Genomic DNA, 22,893 nt, shown 5'->3' on the forward strand with positions numbered 1-22,893 from the left:
TACACTTAGCTTTTTCTTCGCTGCGCTGCTTATGCTCGACCATGGACCCTCTTCGATCCTGAACGATTCAAAAATGTTTTATATATTTTTTTAAATTCTATTTAATTTAGAAAGCAGTAACTTTTATGCGACTCTGTGTAAGGTTTTAATTCTGCGTCTTCCACTTACAATAAATATTCGAACGTTAGTTTATGATAAACATTCGGATGCCATCTCAGATTCTTCAAAAGATAAGCACAGTAAGTGTCTGTCTACAAATTGCCAAATACCTCTGCCAGATTCTTCTAAATTCCACCAATCGCTTGCTAACTAGAATTTATCATACGGGCGGGTAGTTTTGTTCTACCGACAAAAAATATGCATGTGTGAGAATTATTATTACCGGTCTATTGACATATAGGTTGTAGACAATGGTTTAATACCGGTGTATTGACACACGGTATCACATGATACCCGGAGTTCGCTTAGTAGGCAACTCATTTAACATAACATGACGTCTAAGCTACTAATTAACTCCGCAACGTAGTTTCTGCGCTACATCAGGCCTTCGGTCTAACCTGTTCTATTACTACCTTAAGAGGGGATTTCCATGTAGTTCACATACAACTCCGTCGAGGTAACTCCCACATTGGTAAACTTTTCTTTATTAGCCTAGTATTGTTTTTGTTTCCTACAGCATCCCTTAACAATAGTCCCGTTATTACTTCATTTACCCATTCACGTTTATTTTTCACGTCTCAGCCATTATCAAACATTTTTGTTGTAAATTTAGCTACATTTTTTAAGAAATGAACCCAATATTGATTTTCCCTGTATATTCTGAAGCTTTTGAAAGGATCATTGACCGCACACCCAACCAACTATTTGCAAGTTTTAACCTGAACTTTCGTTTTTAAACTAAATCAAATCAAAGTATGCGCCAATTGACTCTGATCTCGTCTCTTAGTGCCCTATTTGGACTGAAATTCGCGTTCGTGCCCCTGTCCCTTTACCTGCGTTCCACTGAGAGTCTTCTTGAATTATTGATGGAGCTCGGCACCTTACCAAAAATAGAAATACCTGTTCTGAATCTCTTTTTTTACCAATTACTCCCGAACGAAATTTCGCTACAAACTATGGCAGGAATTCCTGTCTCGCCGCGTTCGACGTATAATTTTTCGATAAATCTACACTGGGAAAAATATTTGAAGATCGGAGTTAACAATTTTTCGCTGGTCACTGAATATGTTATCTTCTTTTTGATTTTTAATTTTTTTTTTCTTCTTTTAGTCTTTTAAATTATGACTTTTAAGACTTGTCTCATGGATGCTGCGTAAATTGGTCGCTGAACTGTCCAACATTTTAGTGACCTTCTTTTTTTGGTCTGAATCTATCCATTGTTTTAACTTGATATATCAAGCAATACACCACAATATCACATATGCCTTTTCTACATCTTGCCACCCTTGTTACTTCGAGGAGGCTTCAGCGTAAAATTTCTGTATATAATTAAAATATGCAAATGCCTCTACGCAGAAAAGGAAACTATGCAAAGTATTATCATTACCATCAAGACGATAATACTGGAGATAATAGAAACATAATTATGGAAATATGGAACTGGAAGCATGAATCATGCGTATACTTGTTCGTGGCTTTATTGCAGTAAAACTAATTTTAAAAATTCTTACGTCATATTTTCTATAGTTATTCCTTTCAAAATGGATTTTTTAAGCCAGTAATATTTACCAGACTTACAACAAAATCTTAATCACATCCATTTCTTTCGGTGGTGTCTTAAAACTGTCCCAAAGGTATTTATAGTAGAAGAATCTTAAACTATATATATATATATATATATATATATATATATATATATATATATATATATACAAACAACACAGTTTATTAGGGCTGCAGTCAGTAGGTTTGGCCGGTTAAAACACACCATGAAAAGATATTACTAACAAAATTTTAACTTTCCAACTAAATTTTAAAATGTATATTGTCCATTATTTTAAATGTTATATTTTATATGTGTGTTTTTAATGTTGAGTGTCGTAGCTTTACAAAAATAATCTCAACGACTATGTCTTGAAGAAGGAATAAAAGAATTTCGAAAGCTCGACCAAAAGTCAAAAGAGTGTTTCTATAACATCCCGGAAAAACCTACTGACTGCAGCCCTAATAAACTGTGTTGTTTGTTTATATCGACAGTCAATAATATCCAGTATTTCTTGTATATATATATATATATATATATATATATATATATATATATATATATATATATATATATTATTACATTAAAAACTTAAAACTAATAGGTTTCATCATTAAGTCCAATATTATCCTTTAAATATCCGTTTTATATTTGATGAGTATAAAGTATTTACATTTTTTGCCTAGCGGCTCCGTCTTTCTTGTCTTATTTTGGCCAGAACTAATTTACGATTCCCCAGGACAATACTAAAAAAAATGTAGAGGTAGTTGTAGAGGGCTACAATTTTTTGTTGGTCAAGACAAAATCTGTCAAGACTGTACGAGCAGTGTTTGTAACTATTTGTTTTATTTTCAAAATTAATGGAAAATTTAATTGTTGCTTATAAAAGTTGCTTATAATTTGTTTAATAATCAATCATTTGAACACAGAACTTTTTATAAATATACCTAATAAACACTATTGATTGATCCAAATTGCAATAAAAGTGTTACAAGCAATCACCTTTTCATATTTGACTGATTATAAATCTGGCAACTGTCAGATTTAACTAAAATGTCATGCGATGATTCGCGATGTTCTTAAAATCCCATATGCCGTCAAAATTAATGACGCACTGAAAGAAGAGTTTGGTTTGAACTATATCACGGAAAAGATCCAGGTTCGATACCTAGCGCTGGCGAAAATATCTATATTTTTTTAAAATACGTAAAGAGCCCAGGTCGACTTAGCCTGAATAAAATGAATTCCTTTACTCCAGTCATCAGGGACGAAAATGCCACTGACTCTTAAAAATTATACGAAGCTGAATTTTGAAAGTCTCTGCGAATATAAATTTTGGACCCCCAAAAAAGATGCAAAAACATTGCCACTCCTACCCATGGGCTTCCCCCTAAACCCCTCCTCGTACGGGGAGAAAATGGAAATCATCGACTTACTAAGAAACTGTACGCTGCGCTGTGGAAAAAATATTTCAAACAAGAAATGTAACTAAGATAATTTTGAACAAAAATGTTTATTAGCAATTTTTCTGTAGAATGAACCGTTCTCTCAGAAACAACTCTTGAAGCGACCGGCGGTTGTGAATGTCCGTTACGCACGTGAAATCAATTTTTTAAATAAAATGTGTATTAACTCGATGCTATGCTATCACTCGACGGTAACATTTCGATGTCTTGTAATGAGAGTGCCCTATCGACAAAAATCAAAATACGCTTTAAAGTTGACGAGTGCAGCTTTCGTAATCAATTTTTTTATATTGACACATAAAAGTCAGTTGTACATATAAAGTTGTACATATAAAGTTGTTACATCAATAAAGGTACACTACTTCAGTTACAAATTCCACATAATGCCGTCTTCGTTAAAGTTTAAATTCAGCGTTTCTTATTTCAGCGGTATTCCAAATGCCTCATATTTGTTGTCAAAAGTCGATTTGAAGAATAGACACCAAAAGTGAAAATTCCACAGTGGCCGATCAAAGGAAATGATAAATTGTATTGAATAATGGCAAAAATCGCGCAACGTTTATTTGCCCTTTCCAGATTTTCCAGCCAAATCATTAATATCTTAAGTGCAATCTATGTGGTTGAAAAACGTTGAATAATAAAAGGGTTGTTTCCCCTCTTTTTTTTATTTGTTACTATTTTGCAGGGTAATAAAATACAAGGGTAATAAATTGAAACATTATTAAACAGCCGTATCATATAGAAAATTTAAGTGTCGCTATTTATTTCGTTACAACTTTGATCCAAAATGCTCCAACTTTTTCTGCAAAAATCCGAATGCCACCTTTCACATCCACTACAAAACAGATCAGCCCGTGTTTAATACTTTTCTGAAGCTATTTTCTTGTGGCATCTTAATGCACTTATTATTTCCGTTGGGGATATTTACAAAATACGAAAAATGGTTGTATTTTAAGAACGATTTCCGATGTGGAAATCGAAACGTCAAAAATAAACGTATTTTAAACTTATATAGTGGTTTATTCAGAACGAAAACAGTAATTTTTTTCTACGGCATACAGATTCTTGGTAAATCGATGTTTTTCGTTTTCCCCATTACGAGGATGAGGTTTTAGGGGAAATTCTGAGGATATGAGTGGCATACTTTGTTGGTATTTTTTTTGTTGGGGTCCCAAAATTGACATTCTCACAAAAATTCAGCTTGTTCGTAGGATTTTTAGAGCTCAAATCTCTCACGACTGGAATACGACTAGTAAAACCAAAAGTTATAATAGGCGGTTGAAGCAAAACACTGATCCTGTTACTTTAGTTCTATACAGTTGCCCCAACAAAAAGGCTACTCTGCTATACTCCTGAAACTGCCTTCCTAAAAATATATTAAATGTTTCAAGCGTTGTATATAGTTTACAAGTAACAAGTGTCACTTGGGGAAAGTTTTCTAACGAGTTTTTAACAAGACCCAGTATATAAATCGCCTGAAGTAGGAAAGCTTGCTTGAATAACTTTTGTGTTACAAAGTATCGTAACAGGATCGATAAAAATACCCCGTTGAAGTTGTTTAGGAACAAAAAAGTTCTTGTCTGATAAGATTCGTGGTTTTCAGAAAGTTACCGGAAAATAAAAGTATTATTCTTAAGGCGGGTACACATTTGCGAGCAGAACTGTTCGCGAACCGTTTGTGAACGCTATATTCGTTAATGTGTACGGCAGAAAAAACCGCTTGCGTACTGTTTCATCGTGACTCGTCGCGAACCAAATTGTTGCGGTTTATTTCACGACTTCAAAGAAAGCTCGGCTTTCAGTTTGGACGGCGCTTACTAGACGCAGCGAACATTTTTATTGTGTCATCAAATCGACATTGTGTAAATGACGTGTTCCTTCCTAGAGAGACGTGAGAAAACAGTAAACTGATTATTGTCATGGACGTATAAATAAAGATAAAATCTTTATTTATACGTCGATGATTACTGTACATCATTTTATTTTTGTTAAACAAGCAAAAACAGGAACATAAATCAGTACCCAAATTATAAATAAAATGAATCATTTCCAGCGGCGGCCGGCCAGGTGAAGTACGTGAAGGTGAGGTTCACCAAAAAAATATAATTAAATTGAGACAAATAAATAAAAAATGAAAACAACATTATTATATCTATTCTGAAATCAATTATTTATTCTCTTTTAATTAATCTAAAAATTAAAAAAGACAACTAGCTTTATTAGCGGTACGTACTTGACGGTCAAGTCCTGACCTGTGTCACTAGCCCTGTATAATAGAATTCAGGAAGAGGTGAATATAATTTTTGAAATTCGAAATCCATCTGCATCAGCGTTCACGGTTGCCATGGCAACGTGACGTCAGCCTATCCTTAGTGATAGCTGAGAAAACTGGTGCATGCAGTTCCGCTTAAAAATATATTATTCGTCTTCACCCACTGTTGGATGTGTATTTGGTATTCCTATTTTTCCGAAAATTTCTCTAAGCGACAATATTATGAAATTTAGTCCATTATATAGATATTTTTATATAGTATAGTGTATAGTATAGTATTTATTAGTTTAGTTTAGTCACAGTATTAATTTTATTTGTTTAGTGTACTTTATTAATACATTTCTCTGTGGTTTGTTTCGGATTTCGGATATAAAGTGTTCTCGTGGATTTCGTTTGGACAAAAATAATTTTAGAGAGACATGAATCCAACTAATGACTTCTTCTTCTTCTTCCTATGCCGTCTCCATTAACGGAGGTTGGCGAACACATTTCTAAAAATTTCTCTGTCTTTTGCAACGTGGAATAAATCGTCTACAGTCATGTTTTTCCAGTGTCAAATATTTCGCAGCTATGATTTCCTCTTTCTACCTATTCCCTTTTTGCCATCGACTCTACCCTGCATGATGACCTGCAGAAGACTATATTAGTGAAATATAGTGGTGTGTGTAATATATTAGAGACTCCATTTAGGCATTGGAAAAATGAAGATAAAAGGGATGTTCTTTTACATTGTCGACCAACCAGTATTTTAAACATCTGCGTCTGATCCAGAGTGGTCGGCTGCAATCAGCATCTGACTTAGAGTGGGCGAATGAATCGAAACTCACCAACCCGTCTTAGCAGGCGTGGTGTTTTAATCGCCAAAAAACCGTCAATGAAATGTCGAGGTTCAGAACTAAAATACCCCAGGCAAGCAGAACGATTCGTATCTAGTATAAGTGCCCTAAAAAACTGTTTTCAAGTTATTAGGGCCCTAAACTCTATACATTTTTTTTAACGAATTTTTAATGAGATTTGGGCGCGAAGTAGGTACCAAAACTTTTTTTGGCTCCGGCAAGCTTTCCTCATCTTCACCACTTTTTTAGGCCACGAGCCGCCGCTGATCATTTCGCACATATGTGTTCGTTGTTGGTTTGTCGCTTTCCATGGATCGAGATAAGTATGCGATAAGTACGATGTAGAATATTTTTCAAGGATCTGTACGCGTACTGTACGTATACCGTTCGGCTCGCATATGTGTACCCACCTTTATATTATATTAAGTTGGTGCTTACGAGATCTAGTCGAACCTTGTGGTTTATTTTGAAATTTAATATTTTTAGTGCATTAGGATTGTTATTAATTTTTATTGTGTGATAAGTAGATGATTCGTTTGTTTTAACCTTGGCACAGTGATAATTTGATTACTGTTATGTTTTTCGTGGTTGTTGATTTAGTTTTATATTATCTCCCACTGCTTCCTATAGACTGTCAGTAATTTCAATTAGATAATTGTCATAGGCGGTGCGGTGTCTCGTAATTTTAACTAACTACAATATATTGTGTACAAACTTGTATATAAACTTAACTTTAAGGTATATTGTGTACACATTAAATCTTTCCCAACTACTTTCGCTCTCGAGCATCTTCAGGGGCATCTGAAATAAGTCAAGAAACGTTTTTTAAACTGAAGAAAAATTAGTTATCCTTGAAAAAACTCCAAGTAGATGGTTGATAAAAAATGTTTATATAACGTTTTAGATTTACCTCGTCAAAAATGTTATATAATTTAGTGACTTGTTTTGATTCGTGAAAAATCATTGAACATTTTGTTTTGTTCTGTGTTATGTATACTTTTTTAAATGCGAATAACTCAGAAAGTATTGATCTAGCTAAAAAAAAATATTTAACATTTTTTGTTTAAAATTTATTAGTTTGATTATTTTGGTGGTAAAAATTTCAACCCTCGAGATGAGGTGCCAACCACCCCAGGAGTAGAAGTGAAGCATGCATCTACACCATATAACTTATGTTTTTTGAGTAATTTGGTACCAACTGTAAAAATTTCATACAAATTGGTGCAGTTATAAAAAATTTTGAGGGAAAATTTGAAAATTTTTGAACACAGTAACTGGATTATAAGACTAGAATTACCCGGATAGAGTTAAAATTATCTTGTATAGTTATATTTGTATATATTTTGTTTTATTCTTGATTTATCCGGCTAATACTATATTATCCTGTTCAAATAAATAACCGTTTCTAATTTGGAGTAAAAATGAATGAGATTTTATCGCTGTTAGGTATATCAAGTTCTCAGTGCTTAGTTACATCTTTTGGACAATAATTATGTAGTATGTACTTTCTTAATAAATAAAAGAAAGCAAACAAAATTTACACGTAAGGACCCTTTTATACGAGCGCTAATAACGTCGTGGTAGCAGCGCCGCGTTAGCGTTGGTCCAACCAACGACAATGTCGATCATATAATTTACTCCATGTTAGTGCCATTGTCCGGTTGGGCCGACGCTAACGCGACGCATCTAACGCGACGTTGTTAGCGCTTACATAACAGGGTCCTAAATGGTGTTATGTATTACGATAGTCGTCAGAGACGAAAAGATCAGTGAACCTCTAATATTCAAACGAACAAGCTGAATTTTGCAGATAATGTTAATTTTGAGACCCCAAATAATATGCAAAAAAGGTTTACCACTCCTACCGTACTCGGCTTCCCCCTAAAACCCCCTCGTACAAGGGGAAATAGATTTACTAAGAATCTGTACCCCGTAGAAAAAATTGTTTCAAATAAAAAACGTAGCTGAGATAATTTTGAATAAACATGTTGCATGAATAAACATGAATAAACACTGGCACCAAACGGCAACAATTGAAATAGAGCACACAACATCCGAAGACATACAAATTCGACGAGGAGTGAGACAGGGTTGCGTCTTATCACCGCTACTCTTTAATTTGTATTCGGAATCTATATTCAGAGAAGCATTAGACGAGGTCCAAGGCGGAATTAAGATTAACGGAATCAGCATAGACAACATCAGATATGCTGATGATACCGTCTTAATAGCAAGCAACGCACAAGAACTACAAGATATAATAAATGCGGTAGTTCACCACAGCGAAATGGTCGGTTTACATCTAAACGTTTCCAAAACTAAAACTTTAGTATTTTCAAAGACACCAATAAACGTACAGGTGTATGCCAAGGGTCAAATAATAGAACCGGTAAATTCCATAAAATATTTGGGAACAAATGTCAATAGTCAGTGTAATTCAAAAAAAGAAATCCTATCAAGAATCGAACAAGCAAGGAAAACATTCATAAGCATTAAAACATTTTTTACAAGATCAGACCATAGTCTACAGCTTAGAATCCGAATGATCAGATGTTACGTTTTTTCTGTTTTACTGTATGGCTGTGAAAGTTGGACAATGGACTCTGAAATAAAAAAAATAATAGATGCCTTTGAGATGTATATATACAGACGAATGTTGAGGATTCCATGGGTACAAAGAGTTACTAATGTTGGGGTACTTCGTCGCATGTGTAAACAAAAAGAATTACTAAGAATAATCAAAGAGAGGAAAATGCAATACTTGGGTCATGTGCTGAGAGGCGAAAGATATGAATTACTTCAAGTTATACTGGAAGGAAAAGTACAGGGCAAAAGATCAGTAGGAAGACGCCAGAACTCGTGGCTGAAAGACCTGAGGAGATGGTTCGACCGCTCATCCGCAGAGATCTTTCGCGCAGCAGTTTCCAAAACTACAATTGCCATTTGGATCGCCAACCTTCGAAAGGAGATGGCGCAATGACAAGAAGATGTTCAATAACACTTTTTATGTAGAATGAACCGTTCTCTTTCAGAAATAACGCTTGAAGCGACCGGCAATTTTGAATATCAGTTAAGCGCGAAAACAATTTTAAATAAAATTTGTATCAACCCGATGGTAAAAGATTGATATATTTTGATCAGAGTGTCGCATCGACAAAAATCAAAATGCGGTTTAAAAGTAAAGAATGCAGCTTTCGTATGCAATTTTGAGATCAATAAAATGTATTACCTTCATTGACCGGTCATAATGAAATTTTCATTGTTAGAGCCCAATCTTCAAAAACTATAGCATGAAATTTCGATATTGAGTTTTGGCAACAAATGTGAGGCATTTTGAAATGTGCCTAAAAAACGCTAAATTGAGGCGGTAAAGGAGGGCGTATCTGCTAAAAGTGTATTTTGAGAAACAAGCATTCAAAGATTTCACATCCATGCCTAAGGCGAACCAACACTTGCCCTGTTTAAGTGTTTTAGTTTTAAGAATTTTCGATCCATTGATAAAATAATAGAATACCTTTATAAAATATGTCTTTTACTTTTCAAATGAAGAGTACTAAAACAAGTTTACATAAGCCTATAATAAGGCCCATAACTATATATTATAGTATACAAAGGTTTAAAACAATAATCATGGTCTTTGTACAACAAGAAAACTTTTATTTTGTTTACACTACATTATAATTATTTAATATAATTTTATGCTAAATTTCCTCACCATCTAAGTCATCAGCACTACTCTCATTGTCCCTTTTAGCCGGTGTGCTTTCTTGAAATAAAAGTTTGTAGAAGTGTCTACTTTCTTCTCTTAAGCATTGAAACAAGTCCCTCACGGCTTTTATTTTAGACTGATTAATAGAAATCCGAGGCAAAGGTGTAAGAGTAAGGTCAAGTGGCAATGTTTTTGCATATTTAAAGGTGGTATACATTTCAAAGTAGGTTTTAAAAGCAACTAGTGTCCCACAAGGTAAATACTTCAGCTCGCGATACTGTTGTATTTTAAACTCTCAATCTTTATTCACAGGCTTCATTAAAAAATATATAGAAGAAGTGCTGCATCTCAGTCATTTATTATAGAGGAGTCATGTTTGAGCCAGACAGGAGAAGGAGTTTGTCTGCACTGTACGATTTTTTCTAGGTAGATTTTGGGTTCCTCGACATCTTAAACTCTTTTTATAACCCCAAAATTTCTGTCGCACTGACTAAAGGAGTGTCCACGAACAGGCTAAATATGTGTCACTTCGACTCTGTATAGTTTTGATATCCAATAATAAAACGGTAACATGTATCTGTAACTGTATCTGATAGAAGAACAATATGCTTGGTAATAATCTGCTAATTTTATTAGGATAATCTGCTAATTTATTGTGAATACAGTCAAATATGAATAAAGCAACACTACTTGCTCTCTACTCACTACAATTTACATTGAGATTCCATGAAGGAATATCCATATGATGATCCATCATTATGCACGTGTATATTGAATACGTACATCCATAAAAGTCTTTTATAGAACTGTTTTGTTATGCTGAGCTTTGGTAACGATAGATTTTGTGCATAATCAAATTCCAGGACAAGATTGCAACTATCATATGTTGCCTTTCTCAAGTAATTATTTTTTAGCTTAGAATATACCTCGAGTCTCTTGTAATGGAGATGTTCGTCATTCTTGTTCTTTTCTAGTTTGATTTTACACTCACGGCAATAATCACATGTGTCGGCCTTCGGTGTTTTGAACGTAAAATTAGTTTCTCTGAAAAACTTGAAATAGGTCTTGTATTTCATGATAAGATTATTCCCAGTAGTGTCTTTAAACAACTTTTGAACTGCTCAAAAATGTTCTTAATCGGTAGGTCTGGGTTGTAGAAGTACAATCTGTGTATTTTTCCAGGTGTGTAATGACTTGGTTTATGTGAAATAGATTTTAAATGTCCTAAAGCCATAGAATAAACATCATCTGAAATTTTTCTTTGGTTTCCGTGTTTTCCACGTTTTTTATTAAGTGGAGTTTTTTCAACAATTGTTTTCTGTAATATTCTTACACGCTTCACTCCTACTTGATATAAGTCAACAAAAAAGGAACAGCACACGGGCACATCACGACCAGAAGTTTTAAGCTTGTATTTTCACTGATACTGTCTGCTAATTTTGGGATTTTCTATCTTTCTATAGCTTTCTGGAGGCTCCGCTAATGCAATACAACCTGCTAGAAGAGTGTCTTGTTCTTTTTTTTGAACCATTATCATAAAATGATTCAAATAAACGCTTTTGATCTTGCGAAGTTATTTTTGCAAAACATTTTTCTACAGACAACAGAAAATATCTTACTCTGTACAGTTTTTCCTGTAAATTTTGACACATACTCCTGTCTACATTTAGCAATGTTTGTAATTCTGGTATTCCCTGGTATCTCCTTTTTATATATTGGCTGTATGAGACCAACTGCCCATTCCTCCGGCATTTGCTCCTTGGTCCATACCAACTTTATCAGGTAATGGATTCTTTCCCAGGGTTTGGGTCCTCCATATTTCAACAATTCTGCCGAAACTCCATATAAACATATTTCCATTTCAGAACGTCTTTATTGAGATTAAGATTCGATCCAGGCTGTTTCAGTAGTCATTTAAGTAAATTCATTCTTAAAGGTAGTTACCGCTTCATCACAATCACCAGTAGCACCACAGTTGTTCTCGATTCTAAAGTAGATAGTATCTTAGGTTAGCTCATTTTGCAGGATTTACTTATTTTTTCAGAATTTTTGCAAATTCTTAAAATGAGTGACACGGAGACAAATGAGAATGATTGATTTAACTTTGACTAATCTTGTTTCTGAATTTTATTACTGCTGACAAATCCAGTAATGTTACAAAATAACTAAAAGGACTTTAAATGTTCTAAAACTGTTTTCTTGTAGCATAAAGGCTTTGTTTGCCATTTTTCCTCCAGCTGGGAGATGCGATTGGTTTGTTTTCAAAAATATGTTTATTTCCATATCAATTTTAATATACACTAAGAGATAGTGTCGATATTAAGGTAAGATTAAAAATAACATCTTTAATTATGATGATTGTAATTAATGTTTTTCCATTACAGCAAGTTCTGATGAAGCCCAAAATTATGTGGCGAAAGCTAGACTTTTAATAAAAGACACTCACTTAGAAGCACCCGTTTTTTATTGCTTCCTTAGTATTGTGTCGTCCCCGATTACCTGCAACTATCTATCTATATATATATATATATATATATATATATATATATATATATATATATATATATATATATATATAGTGTGTTCCAACGAAAATTTGAACCCCCCACAGAAACTCAGAAACCAAGAGTTTCTTCAAAATATAAGTAGAAAACACGTCATTTCTATTGTGTGGGGAACGAATTTTCATGCAAACTTAATGCCATCATATGTAACCCCTACTGTCCCACATCAACCCCCAGTTTTTTTTAGCAAGTGTGGTCGATTGGCACATCATTTGAAATATATTGCCCTTATTTTGACCCTATCCGTCTTTATATTTATTTATAATTTATCGACAATAAGTTGTCTTTGTGTATTTGTTTGTTATCTGTTTTGTAGGAATTGATATCGCATGAATTACTTTTTTCTTATCACTCCTCGTCATGACATATTTAAATAAAATAGTGGTATAATAATATCCCAATCCAGAAAGAATGATTATATCGATTTATTAAAGTAGTCTCGTAAATAAACATGTCAGTCTGATAAACTTTGATATAAATCGACTACAGTAACAATAAAATTATTTAAAGTAAAGTTCAAAGCGCCCGCTGGCGTCTAGACGTACCTTTCCCAGTGCCACGCCTATGTCTAATCTCGTCAAATTTGAACTCAGCACGACCATGGGACCATGGTGACTAATTCTATTTCATTACTCTCTGTGGTTCGTGGTTTACTGTTTCTGTGTCGTGTTCAGCGTGAACCTCTAGTATGTTTTGGTCCAAAAAGCGGCCGGATTCCAAATAAGTCAATTATAGTCAACCAGTTTAGTAATCGGCTTACTCTTTGGTAAAAAATGAATGGTAAAGTAATATATTTTTTAAGTGTGTAAAATATTTTAATTCCAAGCTGAGCGCTTTCGGTTTACGAAGCTATCCTTAGAGCTATGGTCAAATAATTTATTTATATTTGACTATAGCTCAGAATTAAAATATTTTACACACTTCAAAAATACTTTTCTTTTCCATTAATTCATTTGTCATAAGTATGTACAATAACATATCAGTCTTTTGTAATATATGTTGGTGATTGATTGATTGTTTATAATAATTGGAAAAAAAAGGTTTTCCTTTTTGAGAGCGTTGGTATGTTCACAATTAACAAAAAAATACAGCAACTACAACGGTCGCACACGGCAACTACAGTCCATCTAATTTACTTATCGTTTCACGTCATTATTATTGACAGATATAGAAGTTGACATATTTTAGTTGCCAAAGTATAAAAAAATCCTGAATCCATTTTAAATCAATTAGGTTACATAATTATTACAAAAGTGGATTATACAACAAAACAAATTAATATTTAATGTAAATAAATAAAAACAAAACAAGAGTTAAAAAATAATCTTGAGCCGCTTGTATGCGTCGTATAAAGATGTAAAATGGAATACTTAAACAAAAACAACACTTTTTTCATTACTTATTCACATTAGTCAACACCGCAACTGTCAAATAAGTGTTACCAATTTATGCCAAAATATCACCTTCATTCGACTACAGTTACACTGTGTTCCGAACAAAAAATGTTCTTCATAAAAACGCTTTATAATGCATTTATACAAATTAAATGAAACATGTTATTGTGTATTTCTTTAAGTTAACATTAATAGAAATATTTAAATATTATTTCTACGCATATATAATAAAATATGTCTAGTGGCTGTAATGCCAGTGTACTCGGAAAAGTGATTCTAAAAAAGAACACACCTACCGCCTAAATATTTCGTGTTGGTATCATGTGACCTCACGGGCTATGACGCGGATGACGTGCAACGGTAAGTAAATTAGATGAAGTATAAGTATATTAATAATGAGTAAGTAAATTTTGAGACTCGTCATCTGCTTTTAAAAACATAAATAATCATCTAAAGAATGACCACTAGTATCAATAAGTGAGTATTATTTCTAAATAGAAGAAAATGAGTATTGGTCAATTTTTCTGCTCCTACATTTTGGAAATTCGTAGAGATAGATTCAAAAAATCTGCACACAATTTAAAAGTAGGAGAAGTGAAAACAGTTTATGAGAGCCTGTATCAACAGCTCCAGTAATTTGGCGCGTAGAAAATTTGTATGTTGTGTAAAGCTAATAGTTATCAGTACAACCTGGAAATCTGTTGTAGAAAATCGGAAAGTGATGGATCTCTTCTATGAAGCAGGAGGAGGATAGGATCTCCTCATAAATAATGATATTTGTTGTATTTTAATGACTTTTCACGGCGCTCTCCCAGGATAGATCTCAAACAGAAAATTTCGAGCATGAGACGAGAAAATCGGATAAATATGTGTTGTGGCATCAGCTAACTAAAGAAGAAAATGGGTGGTATATTTCAATACCGTTTTGATAGTAACATGTTTAGGGTGTATTGAAAGATAATTATTCGGTTGTCACTGTGAACAACACAGAGTAAACTCTACTCATAAAGCATATCGACATGTTAAAACTGAGTATAGAAAGGAGCCATTTCTATCGTAAGTCATCGATAGCCTACTATAATATAATATACAGTCATACAAAAACTTTTTTTAAGTTGAGGTCAATCATTTTTAAACGAGAGGTTTGTGACACAAAAATACAAGATGCATGTGTAAAATTTTGAAAAAAAAACATTTACAAAAAGATCTGTAATGAACACCTTCATTAAAAGTATTAGGTAGTGAGAAAAAAAAACTAAATAATATATGGATGTGTACGTAATTTATTTTGTTGTCATATATTTCAGTAAAAATACCACTAAATTTTTTAATTATATTATGCTCACAGATGCTCACAATACTGTTCAAATTATGGTTTTGTTATCTGGAATGCCAACTTTAGCATTTAAATATAAACTTTAAAGAGGTCTTTAAAAGTTAAGAGTTATATGGAACAAAGCTTATCTGCTATATTCTAGCATTAGAGTTTGTTATCTCTCTGAGGCATCACTTGGGCGATCTACAAGACTAATTTACCATCTACATTAAAGCCATAATTTGCATGACATGTTCTCACACATATCTTGTTGACCTATGTATCCATAGGACGTTCCCTATTTCCTTATTAGCCATTGGAACGTGTCCTGTCGAGAATAAGAAATTACATACGTAGTATGTCCTGCGCGGAGTCCTACTCAGTTTAGAGAGCTGCCCCTACCCTGAGACTGACAGGAAAAAAGTCCAGTTAAAAATTAAAAAATATATTATTGGCCATACTATTGTATTAGCATAATTTCCTAAATTTAGTCAAGATTTTTTGTGAAAAAGGTAGTGTATACTAAAATTAATATTTGTTAATTGTACTTTATCATTGACTTACAGCAATAGTAACCAAATCCCTTTCTTCTTCCAAATATTACGCTACTGAAGACAACACACTAATTCTGCATAGTTTTTAATTTTTCAAGTCAGTTATTTATTCCTGTTAGAATACTTTGGTTTATGTATGCAATGTATCACATTTTTAGTTTTGCATTAGTTTTGTTGCAGTGTTGCAAACAGCTATTGGGTGGTAGACGCTTATAACTAAAGAACTGCTGCATCGATTTGAATGATATTTGGTTTTTTGGATTCTCTCATCTCCGAATAACCGAATAACCATTCAAATATCGTAAATGTTTACTGTAAAAAAGATATTCATCGAAGAAATTTTAACGTAGGAAGCAAGTCGAAGCAGTTGAAGACGACATTTATTAGGTCATATGCAGCAGTTTGTTAATCAAGTTATGGGAAGGAATTCCATCGCCAAATCGTGAATTACGTTTAAATTGAGAATTGGAAGTAAACGTGAATATGGCCGATATGCATTGAACCATTTAGTTCAAATGAATGTACCAAGGTTTAACCCACAATGGCAAGAAGTGCTCTATAAAGTACTGAAACTACCTGACTACAAACAAGGAAGTTGCATAGCAAAACGATCTTTCTGCCGAAGAGTTCTCTAAGCAAATGCAGGCTATCAGTAATGACCGTATTCCTATCGACAAATGGAGTGATTTGATTTCGTTTTCGCCGAACAAAAATCACAATTGGTTGAGTTAAAGAACACTTTTAGCAGCAAAGAACAAGGATATAGATAACTTAATAATTCAAAATAAAATCGTTAGTCCACTGCATTCCTTCAAATCCATTGACTGTATACGAGAAGAAAACGTGTGCTTGGCTTTTTACACACTTAACAATTTATAAATAAAGGTTGGCAAGGTCGTCATGGTAATTATAAATCTGAACCAACTAAAACTATGTAACAAGGCGCATTTGGTGGTGTGAAATTCATATACAATATAACACAAGCGCCAATACTCAATGGAAAATTTAAGAATAAGAAAGTTCTTATTCCGAGAATTCCGATGATACCAACCGATATGCCTTTCAAATTTAAACGAATTTAACATCAGATTCGTTTTGCATTCTCCATGGCGATAAACAAATGACAAGACCAATCCTTGAATGTTTGTGAACTAATATAAAAAATAATTGTTTCTCCCATGGTCAATTGTACTCAGTATGTTAACTCATATGTTAACGTGTAGGCAAACCATCCACTGTTTATTCTGTCGACTGGCAGCACAACGAAAACTATAGTATATCACAAGGCCCTTTAATGAAAATAATGGAAAAGAGTGCAATCCGTTTATTTAACTTAATTAATTTAATATTTAGGGACATAGTTTGTATTTATGAAGACAATTATTCTGGTAGAACTACTCTTAAGCGATATTCAGAAGTCCATCTGAACAGCCTGCAAACCGAACATAAACTTTTTAAATATCTCTAGATGTTTTTAACCAAAATTGTATTCAGTACTGATACTGTGTTTACTTAATGAAGAATCTATAACTGGCGGAACAATCAGTCGTAAGCAACTGAAAATGAACACTCTTCAATGCAGAATCACATCCAAATTTGTTTTATTAATGTTTGTATTTGCATTGCTGCAACTACGTAATCATTCATTACAACGTGAAATTTTAATTAATTGTAATTAAGTGAAATCCATCAAATACATCTGCAAATGTCTAAGGATATGGCGGTTTTTGGTGTTCAAAATCCTTACACCAACGATTAAATCACACAATATCAAGTTCCATGTACAATGAGACGATTTGGACCTCATCATACAATATAGCAAAAATACAACATTCCATTGTTGTACATTTGGCGATGGATCTGTTGCAGTCAACGAGTTTATTTAACTCCATCGTTGAAAAAGCGATCCATTCGCATGAACGTTACTCAACTTTGAGATCCCACTTGGAATTGGTTATTACATTTAGATCGCTTAATCGAAGAAATGATGGTGTTGATTACGGATGATGGTCCATCAGCGCACTGAAAGTTCGGAATTTAATAAATTTACGTTTTCCACGTAGGTGGATGGGACGTGGAAGCGAATTTACCTACCACGCAGTCCTCTAACTTTTATTATTTGACTTTATAGATTTTTATTTTCTCCTAGACGTCCACTTCGAAAAGTACCACAACAAATCCCAACAAATGCAATCCCTCACCACGGCCAGACAATCTGCAACTTTCCCACTCTCGGCATAAAGTCGATAATTCACTTCATGTCCATGATTCTCCTTAACGTCTTCCTGGAAAAAAGGAATGACGTCGATAGATGAAGGAATGGATTCTACTCGTAAAATTATTGAATCCATCTATCTTTACTTTGATTTCGGTTGTTGTAAAGTATTTCACATGAAAGTACTTACCTATTTGTCATTATCTTCTTTTTTGATTACTTCAATATCTTCTACAGCTCTTTCTACGTATATTAGCACTGGTTCCTGTCGTTTGTACGATAATTATTCGTAGGTATATTCAGTCACAAAATATTCGCCTTATCTCAAGCAGTACACTATTTGTCTCTGGCTCTTTCTAATGAAGATTTTGTAGTTGTACCAAACCCTACTCCTTCTTTAGTCTCCACCAAGAAGTTCTGGCTCTAGATAAAAGACACTGACTTTCTTTGGGGAAGTTTAAGAAATTCTCCGGGTTACACGTCTCAAATCTACAAAAGATACAGGTTCTAATTTTAGTGTTTGACATACCCAAAATTTGCACTCAGTCCTAAAATGTTGTCCTTTGATTCTTGGACTCCTTGTCTTGTTACCTTGTTGGTTGCTGACAGCTAGTTATGAGGTTGTTTACAATTTTAAACCAGTTTTGATTTATAACTAAAAGACTTAAAAGCTTGGTTGTCTCAAAAATTATAGACATTTACCTACGGAAACCTCTGCTGACGCATACCCGGTACTGATGTCTATAACTTCTATGATGTCTATATTTCCGTCTTAAAGTCAGTTAAGGCTGTTCCAATGAAAGTCTGAAATTTGGTTTTGCTACTACCTTTGGATCTATTTTGAATCCACCCGTATAGGTATAATATAAGAATTAAAAATTACACCTGTAATTCGTCCTCTAACTAAACTATTCACCATTATTCCATAAATAATTGTTATAGTTAAAATCATCTCGTTAAAATAATAAAAAACTATTTTATAGATTCTAAATATCAAAGAAACAATAATTTGTAATATACCTAAATCTATTTTGTTGGCCCTTAATCATTAATTCTAAGATAAACAGTAATTTTATTACACCACCATAAACATATTAATGGTGGTAACTAAGCAGGTCGACTGTATTCTCAAGTGGAATCAGCGATTCTTCATGAACGAAAACAAGCGTTCGCACTGTTGTGTATGTATATGCATCAAGTTCAGTCGCTTCGAGTTTGGAAGACTGAGTGCACCGAAAACGCACCCGACAAACAACAAATTCCCGTCATTTACAAAACGGCGTGAGATGGAAATGGTGCCCTCACATGCTTCGGCTAAAAGATAAAGATGGTGCGATCGTGTTTCTTTTAAGTCGTTAAGAATTCTCACTTGAGTGTTATTTTTGTGTGAAAAAGTGCGTGAATAAGTGTAAACATGTCTTGGATTAGGAGATCTAACGCTAAAGTGGCTGCTAATAAAAAGGGAAATGAAAACGATGATGATAGCAGCTCAACGTACTCAGACGATTCGGTAGGTAATTTAATGATATAAGAGATAAAATATGCTTATAGATATAAATAAAATAATTTTTACACTACATTATCTTCTATGAATGATTCCATTGAATATAATTTATTCTAACCTACAAATCTCTTCTAAATAAGTTTATCAGCTACATAAATTTATATGTGCAAGCATTACTGCTAAACAGTCCAAAGGTTAAGGCATTTATTGTAGTCGTTAGTGAAAAGAAAAACAATCTGAAAATTTATTATTATAGTGTAAGTAGTGTAAGTTATTAGATTTAATATCATAAACCAAAAGTGATCATTTGTAAAAAAACGTGTGAGTATAATAATATTTAACTAATATTAATGATCCTACAGTGTTTAGACTGATCAATTAAACTCTTGTAACAACCTTTTATGTGTTTTTGAGAAATTAGACAAAAATTTTAAAATAATATACCTATTAGGCTTTATATTTTCCATTGTATCTTCACTTGTATCCGATTTACTTCCATTTGTAGGTTTATTGTTATGACCAGACAAGCTATCAGCTGATCTGATTCTAGTCTAGCTTGTATTTCACTGTGTTGAATTCGTTCTATTGAAATCAAACCTGCCTGTTTATTCCCTGATTTGAAAAATAAAAGGACATTTTTTAGGATTGTCCAGTGAAAGTTCTGTATACAAAAATGACATTCCTAAATTGCAGTTTTTGAATGCTATTTATTACAAATCTTCTTTTATAAAGACATTACTGTCATACCAAATAGCCATGTTTTAAATATTGCACTTTTTGTCAGGGCCGATCCTAGCAGGAATGCAGTTCGGGCACCGCACGCAGGCGGTCGTAGGTCGCATCTATTTCTATCAAAAAATCAAATTTGTCACTTATTTACCAAAATAAAACTATTTCCATCATTAGTTTATGAAATTATAAGTTATCGAATTAATGTGTCAGCCCATTATTGTCTACTGTTTAACACTTTTAGACACATTGACACGTTCCTTATTTAATAGCAAAATTCGAGGCAGAGTTTAATGTTTTTGCTTAAAAACGATACTAGCATTGGCTTATTTATCCAGCTTATGCTTATTCCCATGCTGCGTTACAGAATCTCTTTATTGATTCTCTTTCTCGAATGGACTACAAACTTTGATGATGATGAGATGTATTTGGCTACTCTTTATTTTACATTATTAATATCCGTTCTTGAATTCATTCGGTTCCCTTTCTGTATTCAAGGCGTATTGGTTTCATCTTCATTTCCATTGTACTTTGTTTATTTTTACTTTCGTAGGTTCTCCTAATAGAATTAATGTTTATGTATCGTAATCAGATATAATTGTGAGATACACTGATGAAGACAAAAACAAGCAGTAATCAAATAACAGCCTTTGAATGTGGTGTTATCGCATGTAATGACGTAGTGGATGCATTGAGTTAGTAACGTAAATATCAAAACAACAGGCTGGGTGGACAACGTAGGTATCTCATGGATGAAAAATGTTGAACATCGTTAGAACTGTTCAGGACGGCTGTAAAAGGACTTACGTAGGTCAGAATAATCGCCAGTCCAATGAGGATGTGGTACTACAAGAAGAAGGCTGGGCCGATTTGTAAAATTTATCCCAAGTTTTTCTAATAACTAAATTCCAAATAGATCATGTTAATTAAATGTTCTTGCCTTTAGTTAGTTCTTAACGTGCTATTATGGCACTAATATCTACCCGGTACCATCGCGTTTTTAGTTACAGACACTTATGCACACAATATCGACTACTCAATTACTTACTATAGTTTCTTAGCACATAAATGTGGATCTTACGAGATTTGCCAATATTATTTAAGTGTAACACTCTGGGAATTCTATAAGAGTGACCTGAAGTCCTTAATTTTATGTGTAAAAAAAATGTGTTGTGAGTCAAAGCTGGCACACTGCTGGTTAAATCAATAAAGCTGGTGAAATAGCAAAAGAAAGAAATACGATTTAATGAGGATAATTTCATAACAAAACACATATTTCTTTGCCAATATTTAGAACATTGCTATTTTTCTAAGTTTCTGGATTTTGGGATCAACAAATATGGTGTAAATGTGGACAAGTAAAGGGGAATCAAACGGACTATCTATGTTGTGTGACTGAATAATACTAATAAATCATTACCGCAGTCTCTGCTGGATTTTTTAAACTCTCAACAAACAGAACCCAGTTTTATAATTTTTGGATGACTGGGACTGATTGGGTTGTTTGATCCTAATCCAATTTAGTCGCACGAGAAGTTTGGGAATGGATACTCACTGCCGCATGCCGGTAGAGCTCTGGATGCCCGGAAAAGGCTAACGGAACCTGATGCCGCCTAATAATCGGAGTCCAATGAATATGGTAGCAAGCCTTCGGCCTACGCAGTTCCACAACTAATTAGTTTAAGGGGAGTTCCTGTAATGACCATCACAACAGTCCAGTAATTACGGTATTTACATTACAAAACTGTTACTTGTCAGTTGTCAGTCGCAGCTTACGGCAGATCTTCGTTTGCCAGATTCAAGATGACCTAGGTCTCCATTCAAGTCACTAGATCTATTTCCGCAGGCTTTTGTTCATCTTGATTAACGTTCACATACGACATTCTCTTCAGAAATTATTTTTATAAGTTATTATACAGAGTTTCTGTATAAGAACCCTATTATGCATCTTCTGAGTATTTTCTCTTCGAGAAGTTTGTGCCTTTTTTAGCAGACAAAGACATAAAGGCGCATAGGGAATACAAATAGGTTGAAAGTCAGGGCTGAGCAATTTGACAAAACATCCGACAAAACAATAAAGTTATCGCATATAAGTAATAATCAATAAAATAAAATCTACAATAACGATCATGACCGGCAAAAAAGACGAACGAAGACGTGGAAAAAGCATATCTAGGAATACAATAAAAATCTGAAAACATCATAACTAAAAATATTCGATTTTGAAGTACATTTGCTTAAACATGACCAGAGGGATCATCTAAACAGAGATGAGGGTATTACGAAGTACTGTATTCTTTTGTTTAAGTGCCTCATCCGTTAAGGACATTGAGGATCATCACGGCTCATGTTACTCTGTCTGCAGCAGTTCGGAAAAGTTCTATTGTTTTTCAGACAGGACGACAGGACGTGTGTCTTTTCCCAATTCTTTTTTGTCTTCCAATTTCCCTTCTATAACTAATCGCATCAACCCATATTTTCCATTTCTTAGTATGTGACCAAACTAACTACTCATTTTTTCTACTCATACTCATACTCATTCTTTCCTTTATAGTGTTGAACATTTCTTTTTCATTTTTTATCTTTCTTAACGTTGTGTCCGTAATTGTACAGGCTTCAACTCCATATAAAAA

General features: G+C 33.7%; 1 protein-coding gene across 4 annotated transcripts in view; it reads left to right on the plus strand.

The window, feature by feature from the left end:
* Positions 1-22,893, plus strand: part of pico (ras-associated and pleckstrin homology domains-containing protein pico) — a 639,385-nt gene that overhangs the window by 431,171 nt on the left and 185,321 nt on the right. The window contains exon 1 of one of the 4 annotated variants that reach the window (XM_072519682.1): positions 19,229-19,537. The exons of the other annotated variants lie outside the window; for them this stretch is intronic. Coding sequence (XP_072375783.1) covers positions 19,442-19,537 — 96 coding nt within the window. The 5' untranslated portion in view covers positions 19,229-19,441. Of the gene's footprint in view, positions 1-19,228; positions 19,538-22,893 lie in introns of those variants that run through there. 4 annotated transcript variants of the gene reach the window in all.

The sequence above is a fragment of the Diabrotica undecimpunctata genome, chromosome 1 (genome assembly GCF_040954645.1).
Source record: "Diabrotica undecimpunctata isolate CICGRU chromosome 1, icDiaUnde3, whole genome shotgun sequence".
NCBI lineage: Eukaryota > Metazoa > Arthropoda > Insecta > Coleoptera > Chrysomelidae > Diabrotica > Diabrotica undecimpunctata.